The 20,829-nt window shown below is 41.2% G+C and overlaps 1 protein-coding gene across 1 annotated transcript in view; it reads right to left on the bottom strand.

Moving 5' to 3' along the window:
* Positions 1-9,073: 9,073 nt before the first annotated feature.
* Positions 9,074-20,829, bottom strand: part of LOC311241418 (sortilin) — a 67,808-nt gene continuing 56,052 nt past the window's right edge. Inside the window, 5 exon segments of the mRNA XM_084330236.1 lie at positions 9,074-11,286; positions 11,537-11,657; positions 14,191-14,297; positions 15,451-15,580; positions 17,429-17,545. Of these exon segments, the coding sequence (XP_084186362.1) occupies positions 11,272-11,286; positions 11,537-11,657; positions 14,191-14,297; positions 15,451-15,580; positions 17,429-17,545 (490 nt within the window). The 3' untranslated portion in view covers positions 9,074-11,271.

The raw sequence follows: 20,829 nt of genomic DNA, 5'->3' as shown, positions 1-20,829 counted from the left end.
CGAGTTCTGAGCTGAGGGTTTTTTCAACCTGTAACTTGTTCTTGTTAGAGACCAGCAGGGCTGAGTCGTCCGCGAACAAGAACAAGTTGCAGTCACAAGCTGACGACATGTAATTTGCATAAATTAGGAACAGTAGCGGTCCTAGTATGCTTCCTTGTGGAACACCACAGCTCACTGGGAGGGGGGGGGGATAGGGTACCGTTTACCTCCACCATATCTGTTCTCTCCCCTCAAGGTAGGATTGCATCCAGCTCACTGATAGACTATCAAAACCAATTGCTTTTAGCTTGTCAATCAGAATGGAGTGATTGACAGTGTCGAAGGCCTTTTGTAGGTCCAGCATGACCATGCCGCAGTATTTGCCCGCGTCCACCTCTTGTTTGATGTGGTAGTTCAAATAGAGAAGGCATGTGTCAGTGGAGTGGGATGTTCTGAAGCCAGATTGGAATTTGTAGATTAGATTTCTTTCCGCGAGGTACTTTTTGACCTGTTTGTAGACTATTTTTTCCATGACTTTCGAGATGGAGGTAAGAATAGAAACAGGGCGGTAGTTGCCTGGGTCTAATTTGCTGCCCTTTTTGTGCAGGGGGGTCACTCTCGCAATTTTGAAGTCCTTGGGGACGTGTCCCTGTTTTATGGAGAGGTTTATTATGTGTGTGATGACTACACGTCACGGCCATTGTGTAGTTTCTCAGTGAACGAAAACATAAACTTTTGTTATTTTGCTACTTTTACGATTAATTGCTAATTGTTTCATGTTGAGCTATAGATTGTGGATCTACACCGTGCCAATGTTCATGCTTTATTATTTTTAAACGAGACGATTTAGAAATGTGTCCATTGAGAATACATTGCCATTTCAAGTGGGGTGCATGGACCACGCGGGAAACAACAATGATGTTACCACTACACCTCCCTATACCGTTAGTTGGTGAGCGATAGCCTCATCATGGGCCTTCTGTGACAAGATGGTGACCATTACACCCTAAATTCTTAAGTTACATGTTCTTATACAACGGCATGCAAATTTCTCGATTCTGATTGGCCATTTACACGTCTTTATTGGCAACAATCCACGGTCCTGGCATCCAATGTAATAAAAAAAGTCAACCAACGAACTCGATTCTTGTACCGGATCTCCTCTCTGGTAAACAAGAATACCCTGAAGACTCTGGCAGGAGCACTCATTCAGGGGTACTACGACTATGCTTGCACCTCATGGTACCAAAGCACCTCAAAGGCGCTAAAAACAAAATTACAAACATCTCAAAACAAACTGGTCAGACTACTGCTTGACCTTACTCCTAGAACCCACCTCACCCCTGCCCACTTTGACAACCTAGGATGGCTTAGAGTAGATGACAGAGTACAGCAACTTGCAATGGGCCTGGTCTACAAGATACACTACACGACCAAGGTACCCATGTACATGGCAAAATACTTCCCAAAGGTCAGTGAATACCACGATCACAACACCAGAGGGAGCTCCACAAATCATGTTAAACCCAGATTCGGCTCAAATAAGGGACTAAACACGTTTCGCAATTATGCCACATCAATGTGGAACGCCCTACCCAAAGCTGTAAAGGAATGTGGATCACTACCCACTTTCAAAACCTCTCTCAAGAGACACCTACGGGAGACTGCAATTCAACACTGGCCCCTGTAAATATCCTAACCCAACCCCCTCCAATGTACAGTCATTTACCTAGTATGGTTTTGTCAATAGTCCAATGTACAATTTTGTTTGTTTGTACAGAGTCTCCCCCCCCTCAATGTACAGTTTTGCTTGCTTATACAGTGTGCCCCCCCCCCCCCCCCAACCACCTCCAATGTAAATTACCCAGTATGGTTGTCAATATCCCAGTGTACCCAACCCCCCCCACCCAACCTCCTCCAATGTACAGTTTCTACGTCAAATGTATATACTCCCTTTTCTTGACTCCTTCTGTATCACAAACAGTACTGTATTTGCAAATCTGGTATGTCATAAATGTATAGATGTAGCAGTACTGACTATCTGTATGTCATGTATGTCATATATGTCCTGATGAATTGAAAATGGGGGACCCTGGTGGAAACAAGACGAAAGTCTTTCTCTGGTCTGCATCCCCTTAACAATTGTGTGTATTGAGCTGTACTGTATTGTACCCATTCTGCAATCTGTTAATAAAGTTTTCAATCAATTTCAATCAATCAATCCTGGGCTCAGGACCCGCCCACAACCGAATCACATATCACTCCCCGGCTCACTCCGGGAGAAAACAAGATCGCGGACAACAAATGGATATGTTGATAGCACCATAACGACTAAATATGAAGCGATTCTGTCAAGGGGAATGTGTTAGTCCTTTAAACAATGTTGGATGATGTAATTGATGGGTCTTGAGTCAATCTAGAACAAAAGAAAAATCGCGGATTGATTGATTGATTAATTGATTGATTTAAATGTCTACTTCCTTCCCACTGACTGCAGTGTTCACTCTCACACTGTCCGACGCTGGCGTACCCACAAACACACACACACACATACACACACACACACACACACACACATACACACACACACACACACACACACACACACACACACACACACACACACACTGTGACACACACACACACACACACACACACACACACACACACACACACACACACTCCTGTCTGCAACAGCGGGGGAGTCAGACTGAGAGAGAAGCAGCGCTGTTTTGAGTGAGCATGGTCTATTGAATTGATTGATTGGTTGATTGCTAATTTTATTACTGTACCCCTGGTTTCCAACTGGTTAAGTTTAGGCTAAAAGAAATAAATAAAAAAATAGGGCGAAGAAAACGATTTTTTCCTATAGGGCAAAGAAAACGTTTTAATTTGTTTTACCTACTTTATATAGAAGCATCTAAGAATGAAGTTCTATGGAAAGTAGGTCTGCATTCCCTTAACAATTGTGTGTATTGAGCCGTACTGTATTGTACCCATTCTGCATCTGGTAATAAAATTTTCAATCAATCATTCCAATAATACACAGTTGGATGTGTTAGTTGGTTGGATGCACTTCAAGCTGCTTCCACATGAGGCAACTTCTCTCAATCATTCCAATAATACACAGTTGGATGTGTTAGTTTGGTTGGATGCACTTCAAGCTGCTTCCACATGGAGGCAACTTGTCTTTTTTGTAGTTGTGGGAACTACTTTTTCTGGCGGATGGTTTTTTCAATAAATCTTCGATTAATGTGTGTTTATTGTATAGAAATAAGGTTGGATGAATCTGGCAGTTGTATAAAAGCTTTACACCACTTGTAGTCGTGATTTGTGACCAATAAACCATGCCTAGGGGGGTCTAACGACCACCCCTAGGCATGGTTTATTGGTCACAAACCACTCCTGCGCGTGATGTAATGCTTAATTTTATACCACCTATCCGCCAAGCATTTCATCATAAATTATTCTGTATTTTGTTGTGACAAATAATAAACAAACTTCAGCCATGTTTAAGTCCAATAATGGTGTCAGGGGTTTGAATAATGACAAAATAAACTAGACTTTTGCAGTGGAAACATTTATTTGATGTGTACAATAACTCCAAGATCGGGTTATCTCAAATAACGAAGGCTTTCTGAGGATCTGCATGCAACAATGTATAATGTAAAAGTAAATGCGGCGAAACTATTTCAAAATCCAAAATCTGATTTAGTTTGGACCCTAAAGGTGTATTTACATACTGTAAGTAACTGAAGGAATATCTTCCACTTCAGCCCCTTCACAATCGGAAGTCGTGCTCAGAATAGGACAATAGAGTAGAAACGGGTCTATGGGTCGCTTCTCAGCGAGTGAACCCAAAGAAGACTAAGGCTGAGACCACTTATCGATTTATATATATATTTATATTTTTATATATATATATTTTTGTAATACTTTATACTATACTAAAATACTAGGTCTTGTGGCATGTTTTAGTTAAAACATCCCCATTTCATGTCAATTCAGTTGAATTGCAACTCTGCACTGTGCATTCAATATGCAGTGCACTCCTCCATCACATCCAGAGACCAGCGACTATAACATGAGAAGGATCACTGTGGTCGTTTTGAACGGGGAAATCTGTAACACTGAAGATGGCGGCAACGACAAAGAATTGCTGCAAAATAAAAATACATTTGTTGTTTAAATAATAATAATAATTTAAAAAAAAAGTATAATATATATATGTTTTTTATGATAATTTTTTTTAAATCGATATTTTTAACAATAAATCTATCCTTCCAAATGGCGTATCGTCTCAGCCTTAAAGAAGACACTGGAGCACTGGAGGGTTTGACTCTGAGGAAGATGCAGTGCATGTCGAAACATTAGCGTCGTTTGCGCCGTATATCAATAAAATACTAAAGTGAACTGTGTGCTCCAGTATCTTATTTGGGTTCAGTCATTGAGAAGTGGCCCATATGCCTGGTTCTATGTAGTTACATAAATTAGACTTGATTCAACCATTTTATTTTGCCACATGTAACAGGTAGACGACAATAGAACGCTCACTCCACTCCCCACTCACTCCCACAACATAAGACATTGAAAGACAACGGTGATGGGCGGCTAAGTGGCGCAGTGGGCAAGGCGCTCGCCACTAACGCAGGAGATGCTGGGTTCGAGCCCAGCTCTCGGCGTTGCTTCCGGCTTGGCTGGTCGTTCATACTGGCAGTATTAGGGGGTGGGAAAGCCAGTGGGTGGGGATCGGACGTTGTGGACAGCGACTCCTACAGGTCGGTTGGTGCGCCTGTACAGCAGAATCAGGAAGTATCGGGGGCAGCGTGAGCCTCCCACGCGTTACTCCTCGCCACTGAGAGACCGCGCTGTACAGGTGAAAAGATGAGACGGCTGCTTCCTCGAGTACCGTAGGGGACACGTGATGCAAGGCTTCGTCCACATTGCAGCCGACCAGTGGGAGGCATGGTCTAACAGCGTTCGAGACAGGGGAGGGAAGAATTGGACAATACGAAATTGGGATGGGAGAACAATTTTAAATGGGGAGAAAAAGTCAACGGTGATGATGGTACAAAAAACGAAACAAAATACAACTCAGACCGTGGGCTCAGTGACGACACGTCCGCTCTCCTCCAGCGCCGTAGCAGGGAAAAAAGTTTGATTTGCAGATGGAAAATGAGCCTAAACTTTCTTAACCCAACGTACTTCTGAATAATGTACAGTAGGATTCCAGTGTTTACAAACATTACCGATGTAACACAAATATTTTACAGCCACAAAGTACAGCAAATACAAAAGTAAAAACATATTATGTACCTGTTTTAGTCCTTGAATCAAGAGCTCAGTCAACTATTAAATGAAAACGTCTCCATTCCAATATTATTTATTATTGAAAAGAATTTTTTATTTATTTTTAAAATTTATTTATTATAATTTAATTGTATGATTGAATTAATTTAATATTAAATGATTGGATTTATTTTCTTTTTAAATAGTGGTGGGTCTACCCATTTCTTAAGACATTTTGGACTTCCGGTTTAGCGTAATATGTAGCACACGCATTTGGCAACTGCTCCGCTCCCACCAACGTTAATTTAGTTTAAAAACATTATTTGGACAATATCAAAAGAGATTAGACCACATCGTATGTATTGATAAGACCTTCTACTAGCTATATCAAAAGACAACATGAGTAAGAATAAAGGAAATCAGGGAAAGAAACAAGATACGGTAACTCCAGGGTCGCAGAAAGATACTCGCTCAAAGAGACACGTTCCAGCCGACGCGGGTAAACTGCCGTTGGCGAAAAGCCCCGACGTGGAGAATGAAGAGGAAAATACACCGGGACCATCGACTACGGTCCCCGACAGAGAGTCAATAGATGCCAACATAACAGAAGTGACAGGTACAAGCTCCGTGAAAGTTAGAGCAGCCGATCTGGATAAGATGATACTAATAGCAAAAAAATCCACCGTCACCGTCACTGCACCTATATCACCAATTGAAACAAGCAGTACAACCGCACCAGCCGATTTCAACACACTGTCTATCCTGATGAAAGAACAGATTACACAGATGGAGGCGCTCAAAGCAAACGTCGAAGATAAATTCGATCGCATCGATGCTAAATTGGAGGAAGTCATGAAAGCGGTCGCTGCTCAATCCGAGCGAATCACGTCAGTGGAGAATTAGATGAGACAGCGGTATATGCCCCAAATTTGTACGAAGTGGGTTTCTTCACTTCACTAACCGGAGAAATGTTAAACCATCCCGAGTACTCATATATAATAGGTGCGGATTTTAATGCCATTTGGAATCCAAGGATGGACAAATCTTACCTTGCCTTTTCCAGCGAACAAAAAAATTAATCTAAAGCATTAAAAGATTGGTCAAAGTCTACAGGGGTAATTGATTTATGGCGTTCACTTAATCCCATGACCCGTAAGTACTCCTGTCGTTCGACGAGACACAACACATTATCCAGAATTGATTACGTCTTTGCATCCCCGAGAATATTTGATAAATATGAAGTGGAAATGATACCCAATGCGCTATCAGATCACTGTTACTTAATCCTGAAAGCAACATTTGGTACACTATCTTCCCGGGCCCCAAGATGGCGTTTTAATACTATGCTGCTTAACAACAAGGAATTCATTACACAAATTAAAGAAGCACTCACAGTATTCCTACGGGATAATGCAAACGCGGAGCAAGACCCCAGAATATTATGGATGTCGGTAAAGGCAATGATCAAGGATTTCACGGATAGATTCTCCTCCATATTGCGCAAAAATCAATGCACAAAACTGTCTGAAATGGAAACGCTTTACTCAACGCTTTTTAATTCTTTAAAATACAACAACTAGAAAACCTAGAAAAACTAGAAAACCAAGTTAACATTCTAAAGACAGAGATCAAAGCAATATACAGACAAAAATCGGAAATGCAAATACGCAGCACAAGACAACAGCAGTATTTCCAAGGTTCTAAACCTAGTCACCTATTAGCCATGCGATTAAGAATTAATGCAAAATTTGCAGACATAACTGCCATTAGAAAACAACAAGTTCTTGTAACAGACCCCAAAATAATAAATGATACATTCAAAGAATTCTACTCCGACTTGTATAATTCAGAAACGACCTTCGATCAAAACAAATTAGACACATATCTTAATCAAATTACTCTCCCTAAACTTTCGGAGGACGACGCTAAACAGTTAGAAGCACCGATCACATTAGAAGAACTCAAGAAGGCCATATCCGGAATGAAAAACGGTAAGGCTCCGGGAAAGGACGGTATCCCATCAGAAATGTACCTTTCCTGCTGGGACATATTTGGACCCTTATTACTAAATATGATCTTATACTCAGTCAAGGAGGGGAGCTTCCATAAACACCACAATATCGCACTCATTTCAGTTCTTCTCAAAAAAGACAAAGACCCCACTGAGTGCGGTAGTTACCGACCTTTAAGCCTCCTCGGAACCGATGTCAAACTGTACTCTAAGATATTAGCCATCAGATTGCAAAAGCATATGACGTCTTTAGTTCATCCGGACCAAACAGGCTTCATAAAAGGTCGCCTGATCAATGATAACATAAGGCGAATACTGCACGTACTAGATGCAGACAAAGAGGACACCACACCTAAGGCGATGCTATCCCTGGATGCTATGAAAGCATTTGACAGGTTGGAATGGTCGTTTCTATGGGCAGTATTAGAAAGGATGGGGTTAGGAAAAGGATTCATTGATATGATTAAAGTACTATACAAGGACCCATCGGCCGTGATTACAACAGGCACATTCATCTCCGAAATCTTTCCGGTATCACGCTCAGCCAGACAGGGTTGCCCTCTTAGTCCCGGACTATTCGATCTATCATTAGAACCTTTAGCACAATTTATAAGACAATCCCAACACATAGAACCAATAGTAATCAAGGGCACACAACATAAAATTAGTTTATATGCGGACGACGTAATATTGTTCATGCAAAACCCCAACACCACATTGCCGCATCTACTCAAGTTGATAGAGAACTTTGGTGATTTATCGGGATTTAAAATAAATTGGCCGAAGTCGGCTTTTCTTCCTCTTAACATCCGTGCAAAAAAAGACACAACCCTCCCAGGTGCGATACCCATGGTTAAACATTTTAGATGCTTGGGTGTGGAAATATTTCCCACCATAAGACAAACGGTGAAGCACAATTACACAAAAATACAGAACAAAATCAAAGACGACCTGGACAGGTGGGCAAAACTTAAAAACTCAGTACAGGCAAGGGTATCAATAGTTAAGATGGATGTATTACCAAGAATCAATTTCATCAGCTCAATGCTACCGTTACCTCCTCCAGAGGGCTACTGGAAAAGATTACAATCCTCCACATACAAATTTATTTGGAATAACAAACCACCTCGCATAAAAAGATCCACCGCACAGAGAAATAAAGCAGACGGTGGCATGGCAGTTCCAGATTTTTTACAATATTTTAAGGCTTTCACATTAAGACCATTGAAAATATGGTTTGATCCCCAGGCTTTGGTATCTTGGAGAGAATTAGAAGAAAACATAGTAGCCCCACAGAGACTGAAAGACATAGCACACACTAAACTTTCAATCAAGCATTGTGAGCGGGAATTTGGCCCCATAATTACCCATGCAATCAGAACATGGCGGGAAACACAAAAGAAATATCCTAACCCTCAAAAATGGCATAATCACACTCCCATATTCAATAACAATGCACTCTTAATGGGAAAACGCCCTATAAGATTCCCTATATGGGAAGAGCAAGGCATACACTCATTAGGGGATATTTTTAATAACCAGGGCTTCTGCAGTTATGTCGAAATATGCACAAAGTTTAACCTCACCGAGTCCACATGGCTTTTTTACATACAGTTAAAGCTATGTCTGAGGTCTCACGGTGTTCCATTACTCATACCAATCGAACACCACAGATACCACAAATTTTTCTATGAAAGAGAAACATTGGGAGGTTTTGTATCAGGTTTTTATTATCAATTACTAACGTCCTCGTATGAAACCCTTCAACTAGACACTGTCTGGAGGAGGGATATACCGGACCTGGAAAATGACTTTGATTGGCAAGGAGCCTGGGCAAATGTCCGACTTACATCAAGGAACCCGGATCATCAACAAATCAATCTGAACTATATTCACAGGACATACTTGACTCCTATAAGGCTGTGCAAAATGGGGCTTAAACAAGACTCCAAATGCTCCCAATGTACAAATGGGGACGAAGGAACATTTATGCACATGTATTGGGACTGCCCACCAGTTAAGGCATTCTGGAAAGATGTGTCCCAACAATTATCAATACTCGTATCTTGGAATATACCTGTACACCCCTCGGTATTACTATTGAATGATGTTTTTGAGTTTGCAGTGAATCCACAGCTAAAGAGATTGGTTTTATCGGGTATCACAGTAGCTAAAAAACTGATCGCATCACGCTGGTTTCAACCGGAAAAAATGTGCCGGAGAGTTTGGTTCCTTACATATCTCGATGTGATATATCAAGAAATATCTACAGCAAGAATTCTGGGTCTCAATGAATCCAAAATGTCAATGTGGGTAGAAGTGGTGGAGAGAATAAAAGCTAGCTTATAGTGGTAGTGTCTGGTTAGGAGTGAGGGATAATGGAGGTACTATCCAAGAGGGGGTCCGGGAGGGGGGGGTTCGAGCTGGAGCATATGTGTGTAGGGTTTTAGAAAATAGGTATTAGGGGTATATTCTATACTAACATTTATATAATAGTAATTTTGCGGGATATACACTGTATACGGTTAAAATGTTATTATAGACTATTTTTGTTTTATCTTGTTTCTGTACTTGCATGTATTTTAACCACCTTGACTGAAAGTTTCATTATGCATTGTGTGTTGAGTACTGACTTTTAATAATTTTTGTTTTGCAATAATAAAAAATATATAAAAAAAAAAAAAAAAAAAAAAAAGACATTTTGGATTACGAATTGGACCTTTTAAAAGGGAACAATGATTTATGGGGGGGGGGGGTTATGTTCTAGATTGACCCCATGCTGAGCCATGGGAAATATCAACATTTTACAATATTTTGACATGATTCCATCTCATCATACAGTATCTGGCTCTGTGAAATGTTTGCGGTCACCAGCGCAATTGGTTTTGGTGTCCAAACAGTGACTAAATGAGCCTCTCTGACCCACAGTAGCTATGAAATGACCTCGCATTCACAGAGACCGCTGTCCACACTGTGAACACAGTACAGACCCACAAGAACACCGTGAACACAGTACAGACCCACAAGAACACCGTGAACACAGTACAGACCCACAAGAACACCGTGAACACAGTACAGACCCACAAGAACACCGTGAACACAGTACAGACCCACAAGAACACTGTGAACACAGTACAGACCCACAAGAACACCGTGAACACAGTACAGACCCACAAGAAGTACGAGACACATTTAGAGTGTCGCAACACAATCACCAGTGTTAAAGGAACACGCCAACATTATGTGAAATGCACTTCCCGTCTTCTCCAGAGAGTCAGACAAAAAGACAATATACCAATTTCCTCTCTGTGCGTTCAGCAGAGAAGGCTATCCGGCCGCAAGCTAGCCTAGCTTCGCACAAATGAATGGAAGTGGATACGGACCACTAGCCTAGCTTAAAACTATGTCTGACTCTGGAGAAAATGGGAAGGGCATTTCACATAATGTTGGCATGTTCTTTTAATATTGTTTATAAAAAATTAAAATTAAAAAAAGATAATTTTAAGTTTATTGCTCATTTATCCTGGGCTACACATATTAGAAATACTAAAACTTCCCACAGAATGAATACTTTGTAGTATAGGCACAATAGTGGTAAGGAATGCACATTGTCAGGTTTGACATGTTAAATATTGCATATTGAACAAGAGGTAACAAGCCAGTGCAAAAGAGAGCAAAACGAAGACACTGTTTCAAAACAAATAGAATACAAATACTGTACAAATTAAAACAGAGCAATGAAATGTGGAGAATACAAAGTATAGTGAGCTCAATAAATAGTGAAATTTGATATATGTTCATATAATTTGCTTCATTCAAAAAATCTACAAAAGAAAAATGCATTTTTGGTTGAAATAAAGGTAGTTATAAGATTATTTTTGCCATTCCTATTGGATATCATTGATAAATCCAAAAGACCGTCTGTTTCAGTGGAGCAACAGAATAGGTCCCAGTCTTGCGTTATTTGTCGTGTCCATCATCATCAGCATGTTTCATTCAATAAGGTCCTGCAAATAGAATAGCATTTTTGTCAATTTGGGTATATAGAAATTACACAACAAAAAACAAAACATATACAAGCACACACGCACACACACACGCATGCGCACACACACACGCACGCGCACACACACACACACATGCGCACACACACACACACACACACACGCACACACACACACACACACGCACACGCACACACACACACACACCATATCAATGACACAGATTACTTATCCCAATTCTATCAACTCTTACATCATCTGAGTCGTGGGGGAAGGCATTTCCATTGCTGCTGGTCCCACTCTCTGGATCAGCTGTGATGCAGTTGTTGTCGTCCTGAATCTGCAGGCTGGAGAAGCGATATGCAGCAGGTATCCTGCAGAGGACAGAGGCAGAGCCACAACACTGGTTAGTGTCAGTCCAGTATTACACATGTCCTGCAGAGGACAGAGGCAGAGCCACAACACTGGTTAGTGTCAGTCCAGTATTACACATGTGTGTGGTGGATGTGAACGTAAATGTATTGGAGCTGAAGAATTCCGGTGAACTTTACATGTTTGGTAGTACTGCATATTTGTATATGTTGTATGTCATAAATGTCTGGATGTAACAGTACTGTATATCTGTATGTCGTGTATGTCATAAATGTCATTATGAATTGAAAATGGGGGGCCCTGATGTAAACGAGACTAAAGTCTTTCTCTGGTCTGCATCCCCTTAACAATTGTGTGTATTGAGCCGTACTGTATTATTGTACCCATTCTGCAATCTGTTAATAACGTTTTCAATCAATCAATCAAGGGAAGGTAAAGACGCCACTGCCTCTAGCTATCTAGCTAACTAACTAACAGGTTCAATATTAGCCATGTTATCATGCTAGCTAAGTATTTTAATCTATTTATTTCAGTTTGATTGGCTTGTCTATCAAGATCAACCACATGATGTGTTTACATTTTGTTATGTGATTTCTCCATTACTCTGCTTGTTTAAACATGTGAGATAAAGTATTATTATATTATTTCTGGAAGCCATATTTCTTACTTACTTACGCCTATCGCTCCTTTTGGGGGAGCATAGGCCGTCGACAACAGTTCGCCAGGGTCCTCTGTCCTGTGCTTTGCTTTCCAGCTGTTTCCATGTCAGTCCGCTCTGTGTGATGTCTGTCTCCAAGTCCCTGCGCCAGGTGTTCTTGGGCCGGCCTCTATTCCTTTTGCCTTGGGGGTTCCATCTAAGGCCCTGTCTGGTGGTGCTGGTGTTTGGTTTGCGTAGTGTGTGGCCAATCCATCCCCACTTTCTTCTCTTGATTTGTTCTTCCACTGGTTGTTCGCCCGTTCTCTGCCAGAGATCGTTGTTACTGATGGTATCTGGCCAGTGGATGTTCAGGATCCGCCTCAGGCATCTGTTGATGAATGACTGCACTCTAGTCATTGTGATCTTGGTTGTCCTCCACGTCTCTGATCCGTATAAGAGTACTGGCTTGATGTTGGATTTGAAGAGTCTGATCTTTGTCTGCTGACTGATTACCTTGGAGCTCCAGATGTTCTTTAGTTGGATGTATGATGCCCTTGCCTTGCTGATTCTTGCTCTGACATCTGCCTCCGTGCCACCCTTCTTATCTATGATGCCACCTAGGTAGGTGAAGGATTCTACTTCCTAAGTGCTGTTCCCTCCAGGTTTACTGGGTCTTCGTTGTTTGTGTTGATCTCGAGTATTTTGGTCTTTCCTTGGTGGATGTTGAGGCCTAGTTGTGTTGAGGTGTCTGCCAGTATGTTAGTCTTCTCCTGCATCTGTTGTCGACTGTGGGATCGTAGGGCAAGGTCGTCTTGTGTTGTGAGTGTCCACTGGATCCCGTTTCTCCTCTGTGCTGTTGTGGTCTTCAATATCCAGTCGATGGCCAGGAGGAAGAGGAAAGGGGACAGGATACCGCCTTGCCTTACTCCGGTCTTCACTTGGAAGCCTCGTGTGAGCTGTCCGCTGTGTATGACTCTGCAGGTCATTCCTTCATAGGAGTTCCTCATGATGTAGACAAGCTTTTCTGGTATGCCGTAGTGTCGAAGCAGTTTCCAGAGGGTGTTTCTGTGGAGGCTGTCAAATGCCTTCTCATAGTCTACGTAAGCCATATTTCACACATATCATATTTTATACATGATGATAAAAATCGCATACGAAATTAGAAGTATAACCATAGCATGGGTGAGTCCCGTACTGGTGTGTGTCTGTTCACACATTGATTGGGTTTGGCTTTTCCAAGAGGGACAAAACATTGTTGGGATCAGTTGAGGAAAGATGATTTACGTAAGGTTAGGTTTAGGTTTATTTTTATGTTTATGTTTATTTAGGATCCCCATTAGCTTTTGCACTTGACAAAAGCTATTCTTCCTGGGGTCCGGCACTTAAAACAATACAACAATATTCAAGACATTAAATCATTATCAACATCAATTACATCATCAATTACATCATTATCAACATCATTAACAATCTTATCCTCAGTTAAGGATGCATTGTACAAGATACTTATTACTGTAGTATAAAGTATTAAAATCAAATAATTAAAATCACATAAATAGTGCTTCCTGAGCAGCACTCACTGCCATCAACATAAATACAATTAACAGTCAATTGGTTTTCACCGCTATGCAATAAGAGTTCAATGCATACTTGTTAGTAGATGGTATTTAAATGTGATCTTGAAAGTGGTTTTCGATTCTATTTCAGCAAAGTAGCTTGGCAATGAGTTCCATTCCATGATATGTCTGTAAGTCACAGAATATTTGAGTAGATTTGTCCTAGGTTTAGGTGCCAGTAGATGACCTGACGTAGCTTGTCTGGTCATACTGGTCATGTTCTTCTCTTATGTAAACTATATGATCATAAAAGGTTACGATTGGGGTTAGGGTGTGTGTTACCTGTGTCGAGACACCATCCTCCTGGCGATGAAGTAAGCGGTGGCAGTAGCCACCAGGACAACGATCCCTGCTGCGGTGCACACCAGGATCAGGACCATCTTCTCACGCTGGGAAACACACACTACTGCTGTCATACACCTGATCCAGAACATCTATCTGTGACACGTGGAAGGCAGACGTACTGTATGCAAAGACACAAACACACACAGCCAGGGAGAGGGAGGAACACACATAGATGGAAATAGATAGATAGATAGATAGATAGATAGATAGATAGATAGATAGATAGATAGATAGATAGATAGATAGATAGATAGATAGATAGATAGATAGATAGATAGATAGATAGATAGATAGATAGATAGATAGATAGATAGATAGATAGATAGATAGATAGATAGATAGATAGATAGATACTGTAGATAGATAGATACTGTAGATAGATAAATAGATAGATAGATAGATAGATAGATAGATAGATAGATAGATAGATAGATAGATAGATAGATAGATAGATAGATAGATAGATAGATAGATAGATAGATAGATAGATAGATAGATAGATAGATAGATAGATAGATAGATAGATAGATAGATAGATAGATAGATAGATAGATACCCAGATAGATAACGGACGGACGGACGGACGGACAGATAGACAGACAGATAGACTGAGAAAGAGACAGACTGAGAAAGAGACTGACAGACAGACAGACAGACAGACAGACAGACAGACAGACAGACATACAGACAGACAGACAGACAGACAGACAGACAGACAGACAGACAGACAGACAGACAGACAGACAGACAGACAGACAGACAGACAGACAGACAGACAGACAGACAGACAGAGAGACAGACAGACAGACAGACAGACAGACAGACAGACAGACAGACAGACAGACTGAGAGACAGACAGACAGACATACAGACAGACAGACAGACAGACAGACAGACAGAGAGACAGACAGACAGAGAGACAGACAGACATACAGACAGACAGACAGACTGAGAGACAGACAGACAGACTGAGAGACAGACAGAGAGACAGACAGACATACAGACAGACAGACTGAGAGACAGACAGACAGACAGACTGAGAGACAGACAGAGAGACAGACAGACAGACAGACAGACATACAGACAGACAGACAGACAGACAGACAGACAGACAGACAGACTGAAAGACAGACAGAGAGACAGACAGACATACAGACAGACAGACAGACAGACACTCAGAGAGACAGACAGACAGACCGGGGTATCAAAGTGTTGGCTGGCGGTTGGCTTGAGGCTGGGTTTTCCACCACAGGGTCTGATAACAGTCTCCACCGGACGCTGGGGAGTAAACCCTCCCTCACACTTGTCACTGGGGACCTTACGATACCTACAGGACACACACAGGAGCACATGGCCATTGGTTTGTTTGTGTGTGAGTGTGTGTGTCTGTGCCTGCGTATGTATCTCCGGTGGTCACTGGCAGTTTGCACTCTGCACTTCTCCTCCCGCCAGCCTCCAACCCTCCGCTCACCAGCACCATGTCCATGTGACCACGAAAGTTAAGTTTAATGGCAACTACACTGTAAAAACTGGGATTGGGGTTAATTAATATTTATTAAATAATTATTAGTAACCTATACATCAGGGGTCGGCAATAGGCTGAAATGGGCCCGCCAGCAATAATTTCTGGCCCGTCAGTTTATTTTGAGAATATGATGTTTATTTTACGCGCAGGAAATATTCACTCGTGACGCCAGAGTGTCTTTGTGAAGCTGTATCTATCTATTCATCATATGTCTGTCACTATAGCCAATTGAAATGCTAGAAATGGTCACGTGGACTGGGAGAACCAATGGAATTTCACTTTCACTTCCGCGTTTGGGATGTGATCATGCGAGCGACTAACGTTTGCAAAAATGTGTTAAAAAAAACAAAACAAACATCTTTGGATAGCTTCTTTGCAACGGGGAAATACCAACGGAGGAGCCAGAAGAGGAGCATACGACCTCCAAGACACATAAAGCTTATTTTAATACACAGGAGTCATACTTAAAATACGGGTTTATCACAACAGGTGACTCTCGCGTGTTGACATGGCAACACGAGGCAATGAAGCAACTGTGTTCAAGTTGGCAGAAGATAAAGTAGTTGCATTCAACGCGAGTGGACATTTGACATGTTTCAAACATTAGCAGGGATTTTGGAGGACCGAAACAGAAACAATAATAAGCCCAGGGCAGGGCTGCATTATGGTGAGTTGTGTTTTAATAATAATAATACATTCGATTTATAATACACCCGCCGCAGTGCTGCAAATCAAATGCCCACCCTACTGATCTGTTCATGTGTTATAATAATAATAATATATTCGATTTATAATACACCCGCCGCGGTGCTGCAAATCAAATGCCCACCCTACTAATCTGTTCATGTGTTATAATAATAATATTACATTCGATTTATAATGCGAGCACCTGCATTAAAATCAAATGACTGATCTGTTCATGTGTTGTGCACCCGAGAGGCACTTTATAATAGAAAAAAGACAGTGCAAACATGTATATGTCGCTTACAGTTTATTATGCAGCTCGTTTATTTTGACAGAGTTAAACATTTTTCACTATCATTATATTAAATTAGCCATTGTTTTTGATACTGGCCCGCCATTCAATGGCTTGGGGAAAATTTGGCCTGTGAGCAAACCTAATTGCCGACCCCTGCTATACATAATAAAAAAGACTGTGCTGTTTGAAATCAAATTTAGCTGAATTCAATTAATTTGAACCATTTATGAATAGCATTTTACAGTTTTAGTTGAATAAAATTTGCTGATAGTGTAACGATCCCAGACTCAGCCCTCTGTTGGGCTGTGATGGGAAGAGTAACATTGGTCCCCTACCTCCCTCCTGCTTTTTGTTTTGTTCCTGTAATATATATCCTTGCTCTAGTGATTCTCAAATAAAAGGATCACAGTGTTTGAGAAGAGCAAACTGCCGTCTCCGTTTCCTCCATTCAGCTGTCATTCTGCAGTTTCGGGTTCATCTGTCAATCCGCATATTGGGTTCTTCTCTCCCCCTTCTCGTAACAGATCGTTTAAAAATGACCAGATGATGCTCAGTTTTTACATTGTACACGTGTGTGTGTGTGTGTGTGTGTGTGTGTGTGTGTGTGTGTGTGTGTGTGTGTGTGTGTGTGTGTGTGTGTGTGGTTGTGTGTGTGTCTGTGTCATCATTACCCAGATGTCTGTAGCTCCTCCTCCTCCCCGTTGAGACAGACTTGCAGGGATTGGTCCACGGTGTTGGGCTGCCTCACGCACTCCGAGCTGTTCCCACGGCGATAGTAACCATAGTCACTGTGGGGTGAGACGATAACTGTTGTCACGTTCCTTTAACTCACGTCTTCACGATAGGGATGTCCCGATCCGATCACGTGATTTTCCGAAGATCGGGATCGACAAAAAAAATTATCAGGATTTTTTTAGTTTATTTTAACTTTTTTTTTTATTCAACAAACATGACCATGTTCACATCTTAAACTCATACTGGGGCCTTAGTTTTGGTTTTAAATTGCATATCATCGTTCATTTATTTATTGTCACAGAGCAGAAGAATTTTGCCAAAACAAACCAATAGTATCCAGCTGCAGAACGGCAGACAGCCACACTCTCAGACCAAAATTTAAAAAAATAAAAGAATCTCACAATTTCTCACATTACATTCACCCTGAATGTTGACGTTATCCAGGTGAAAAGTTAACTTCATTCAAGCAAGGCATTGCAATCCTTGACATAAATCATTTGATGTATAATTAAATCAAAGGTAATGCGTTTGGGTCTGAGAGTGTGGCTGGTCTGCCGTTCTGCAGCTGGATACTATTGGTTTGTTTTGGCAAAATTCTTCTGCTCTGTGTGACAATAAATAAATGAATGATGATATGCTATTTAAAACCAAAACTAAGGCCTCAGTATGAGTTTAAGACGTGAACATGGTGATGTTTGTTGAATAAAAAAATAAAGTTAAAAAAAAAAAAAAAAAAAATTAAAGCTTTTTTTTCTTTTTTTGATCGGATCGGGAAATATCGGTATCGGTAGATACTCAAAATCACATGATCGGGATCGGATCGGGAGCAAAAAAACGTGATCGGGACATCCCTACTTCACGATACATGAAAAAGAGTAATGGTGTCATTTGAATGAACACCCGGGGAAGCAGGCAAAGCTGCGTTTGCGATTTGTCTGAAAAGTCTTTTGAAGAACTCCTCTATTTTGTGTTTCCACAAGGAAAAACACGGCTTCACCAAAGTAACTATAAAAGAAGGAACAGTCGTCAGCATTCTATGCTCTGCTTGGTGCCAGACTTTGGTGCCAGTTCTATTGAAGCCTATGGGAGATGCACAGAGAAGCAAAATATATTAGCTATTTCGGGGGTGTAAAGTACTTGAGTAATTGTACTTTGTTACAATACTCAAGTACTGTTTTTGTGGATTTGTACTTTACTCGAGTTAGTCGAGTATTATTAGGTTTGTATACTTTTCTTTTTTACCTACTTTTTCTCCTCCTTTTTCTGTGATTTTTCTCCCATCCCAATTTTTTCCTCTCGTGCCAATTCTCCCTCCCCTGTCCTGATGGTTGCTCGCATGTGCCACCCACTGGTCGGTCGTAGGGAGGATAGAAGCCCATCACATGTCCCCTCCGATACACGAGGAGGCAGCCTGTCACATCTTTTCACCTGCCAGCGCGGACTCTCATTGGCGAGGTGTAACGTGTGGGAGGCTCACACTGCCCCCGCCATTTCCTGTCTCTGCTGTGCAGGCGCCCTGACCAACCTGTAGGAGTCGCTGTTTACAACGTCCAGATTATCACCCATTGACTTCCCTCCCGCTGACTCTGCCAATTGAGTCAGTATGATGGCCGGCCCAAGCCGGAGGCAACGCTGACAGCCGGATTCGAGACCGGTGTCTCTTGCGTTGTGACAAGCGCTTAGACTGCTGCGCCACCCAGCCGCCTAGGTTTGTATACTTGTACTTTTACTCAATTACATTTCAGAGAAAAAAAACATACTTTTTACTCCTTACATTTAAAATGCAGACCTACAAAGTACAAAGTACAAATCTGACTCGCAGGTCCAACTATTTTAATTAGTATATTTGTTTCTCTGGCCGAACTAACGTTAACGTTATTAATCCTGCAGCCGTGCTTTATTTAAAAACAGCCAATCAAATCCCCATCAATGGAAAATTAACCCGTCCATACCCATGCTGATTGGTCCTTGTGCAAGACTAGAAAGCAGGGATCTTTGATTAAACACCTGCTATCAGAAGAATACAGTCAGAAAAAAAGTTTTTACTTTTTACTTTTACTTTTTAGTACTTAATTACATTTAAAAGTAGAAACTTTTTGACTTTTACTCAAGTGTGTTTTTAGCCAGATACTCTGACTTTTACTTGAGTAATTTTTTGAGACGGTACCCATACTTTCACCTAAGTATAATTTCTGGGTACTTCTTACACCCTATTTGAGGAAATCTTTATATATAATATATATCAACCGATATATCAAATGTTAGCTAATTAACAATGCAGCAAATTGCTGACATCCAAAGTAATAACCTGTTTAAATAACAGGTCATACACAAGAAGACGGCTGATCCCATTCAACTCAATGTCGGCAAAACATGTTTTCACACTTGGCACCAATGTGCGTTCTGATGCGCTACACAGTGACGCGCAGCAATGACCCTTCCTTCTTTTATAGTTTCCTTGCGTTTCACCTGATGAAGACAACCTATAGCTGTTGAAATGTTGAATAATACAAAACACATGGATGTATTTCAGTGTGCAATATTCTATTATTATTCTTCTTTTAAGATTTTTTTTTGGCATTTTTATCGCTTTATTTCTACTGGGCAGTCCAGTGGAGAGAGACAGAGGAGGAATGGGAGCCAGAGTGGGGGGAAGACATTCGGCAAATAACGACGGGTTCGGGAATCGAACCCGGGTTGGCCGTGTCGCGGCTGAGCGCGCTATGTGGTTCGCCACTGGGGCGCCCCATGCAATATTCTCTTTGACAGATATGTATGTGAATGTTGCCATTACCACTAAGACAATTCTTCTATTGAAGAACAATGTAACAGTTACCAGTTCCCATACCATACCGTGACATAATACGATGCTTCGATTCCAAGGAATGAAGTTGACATGCTCTGAGATTTTCTCTGAGAATGCCGTGGCTCAAAACTGACTTGTACTGACATGAAAGTGTGCATTTCAATCTTTAGACGACTGTAGCTAACCCGTGTGTACAGTATGTATGTACCAACTTGCTCCAAGGATGGGTGACGTACTGAAAACTAGATAGCATTACCTAATTGTGTGATACAGAACACAAATTGCTTGAGATAATTATGTCATTGCCCTCACCCCACACGTTTGTTTGTTCATCACACTGTAATGTCGATTTTGTGCCCCTAGGGGGCAGTCTGGCTCTGCAGGGTGAAGTTATGTTGAGGTTCAATTCCAACAACTTTGTCTCAGCAAGAAATAACTAAATCCATCCTTGGATATAAGACACTGGATACTAGCAGAATCTGATGCAAAAGGTTTATTTGTGGGAAATAAACATGAGTCAGAAGACCGGTC

The sequence above is a fragment of the Notolepis coatsorum genome, assembly GCF_963971535.1.
Source record: "Notolepis coatsorum genome assembly, chromosome: 15".
In the NCBI taxonomy this organism is placed as follows: Eukaryota; Metazoa; Chordata; class Actinopteri; order Aulopiformes; family Paralepididae; genus Notolepis; species Notolepis coatsorum.
The sequence above is the reverse complement of the archived record's forward strand: the minus strand, read 5'-3'. Positions and strand labels throughout refer to the sequence as shown.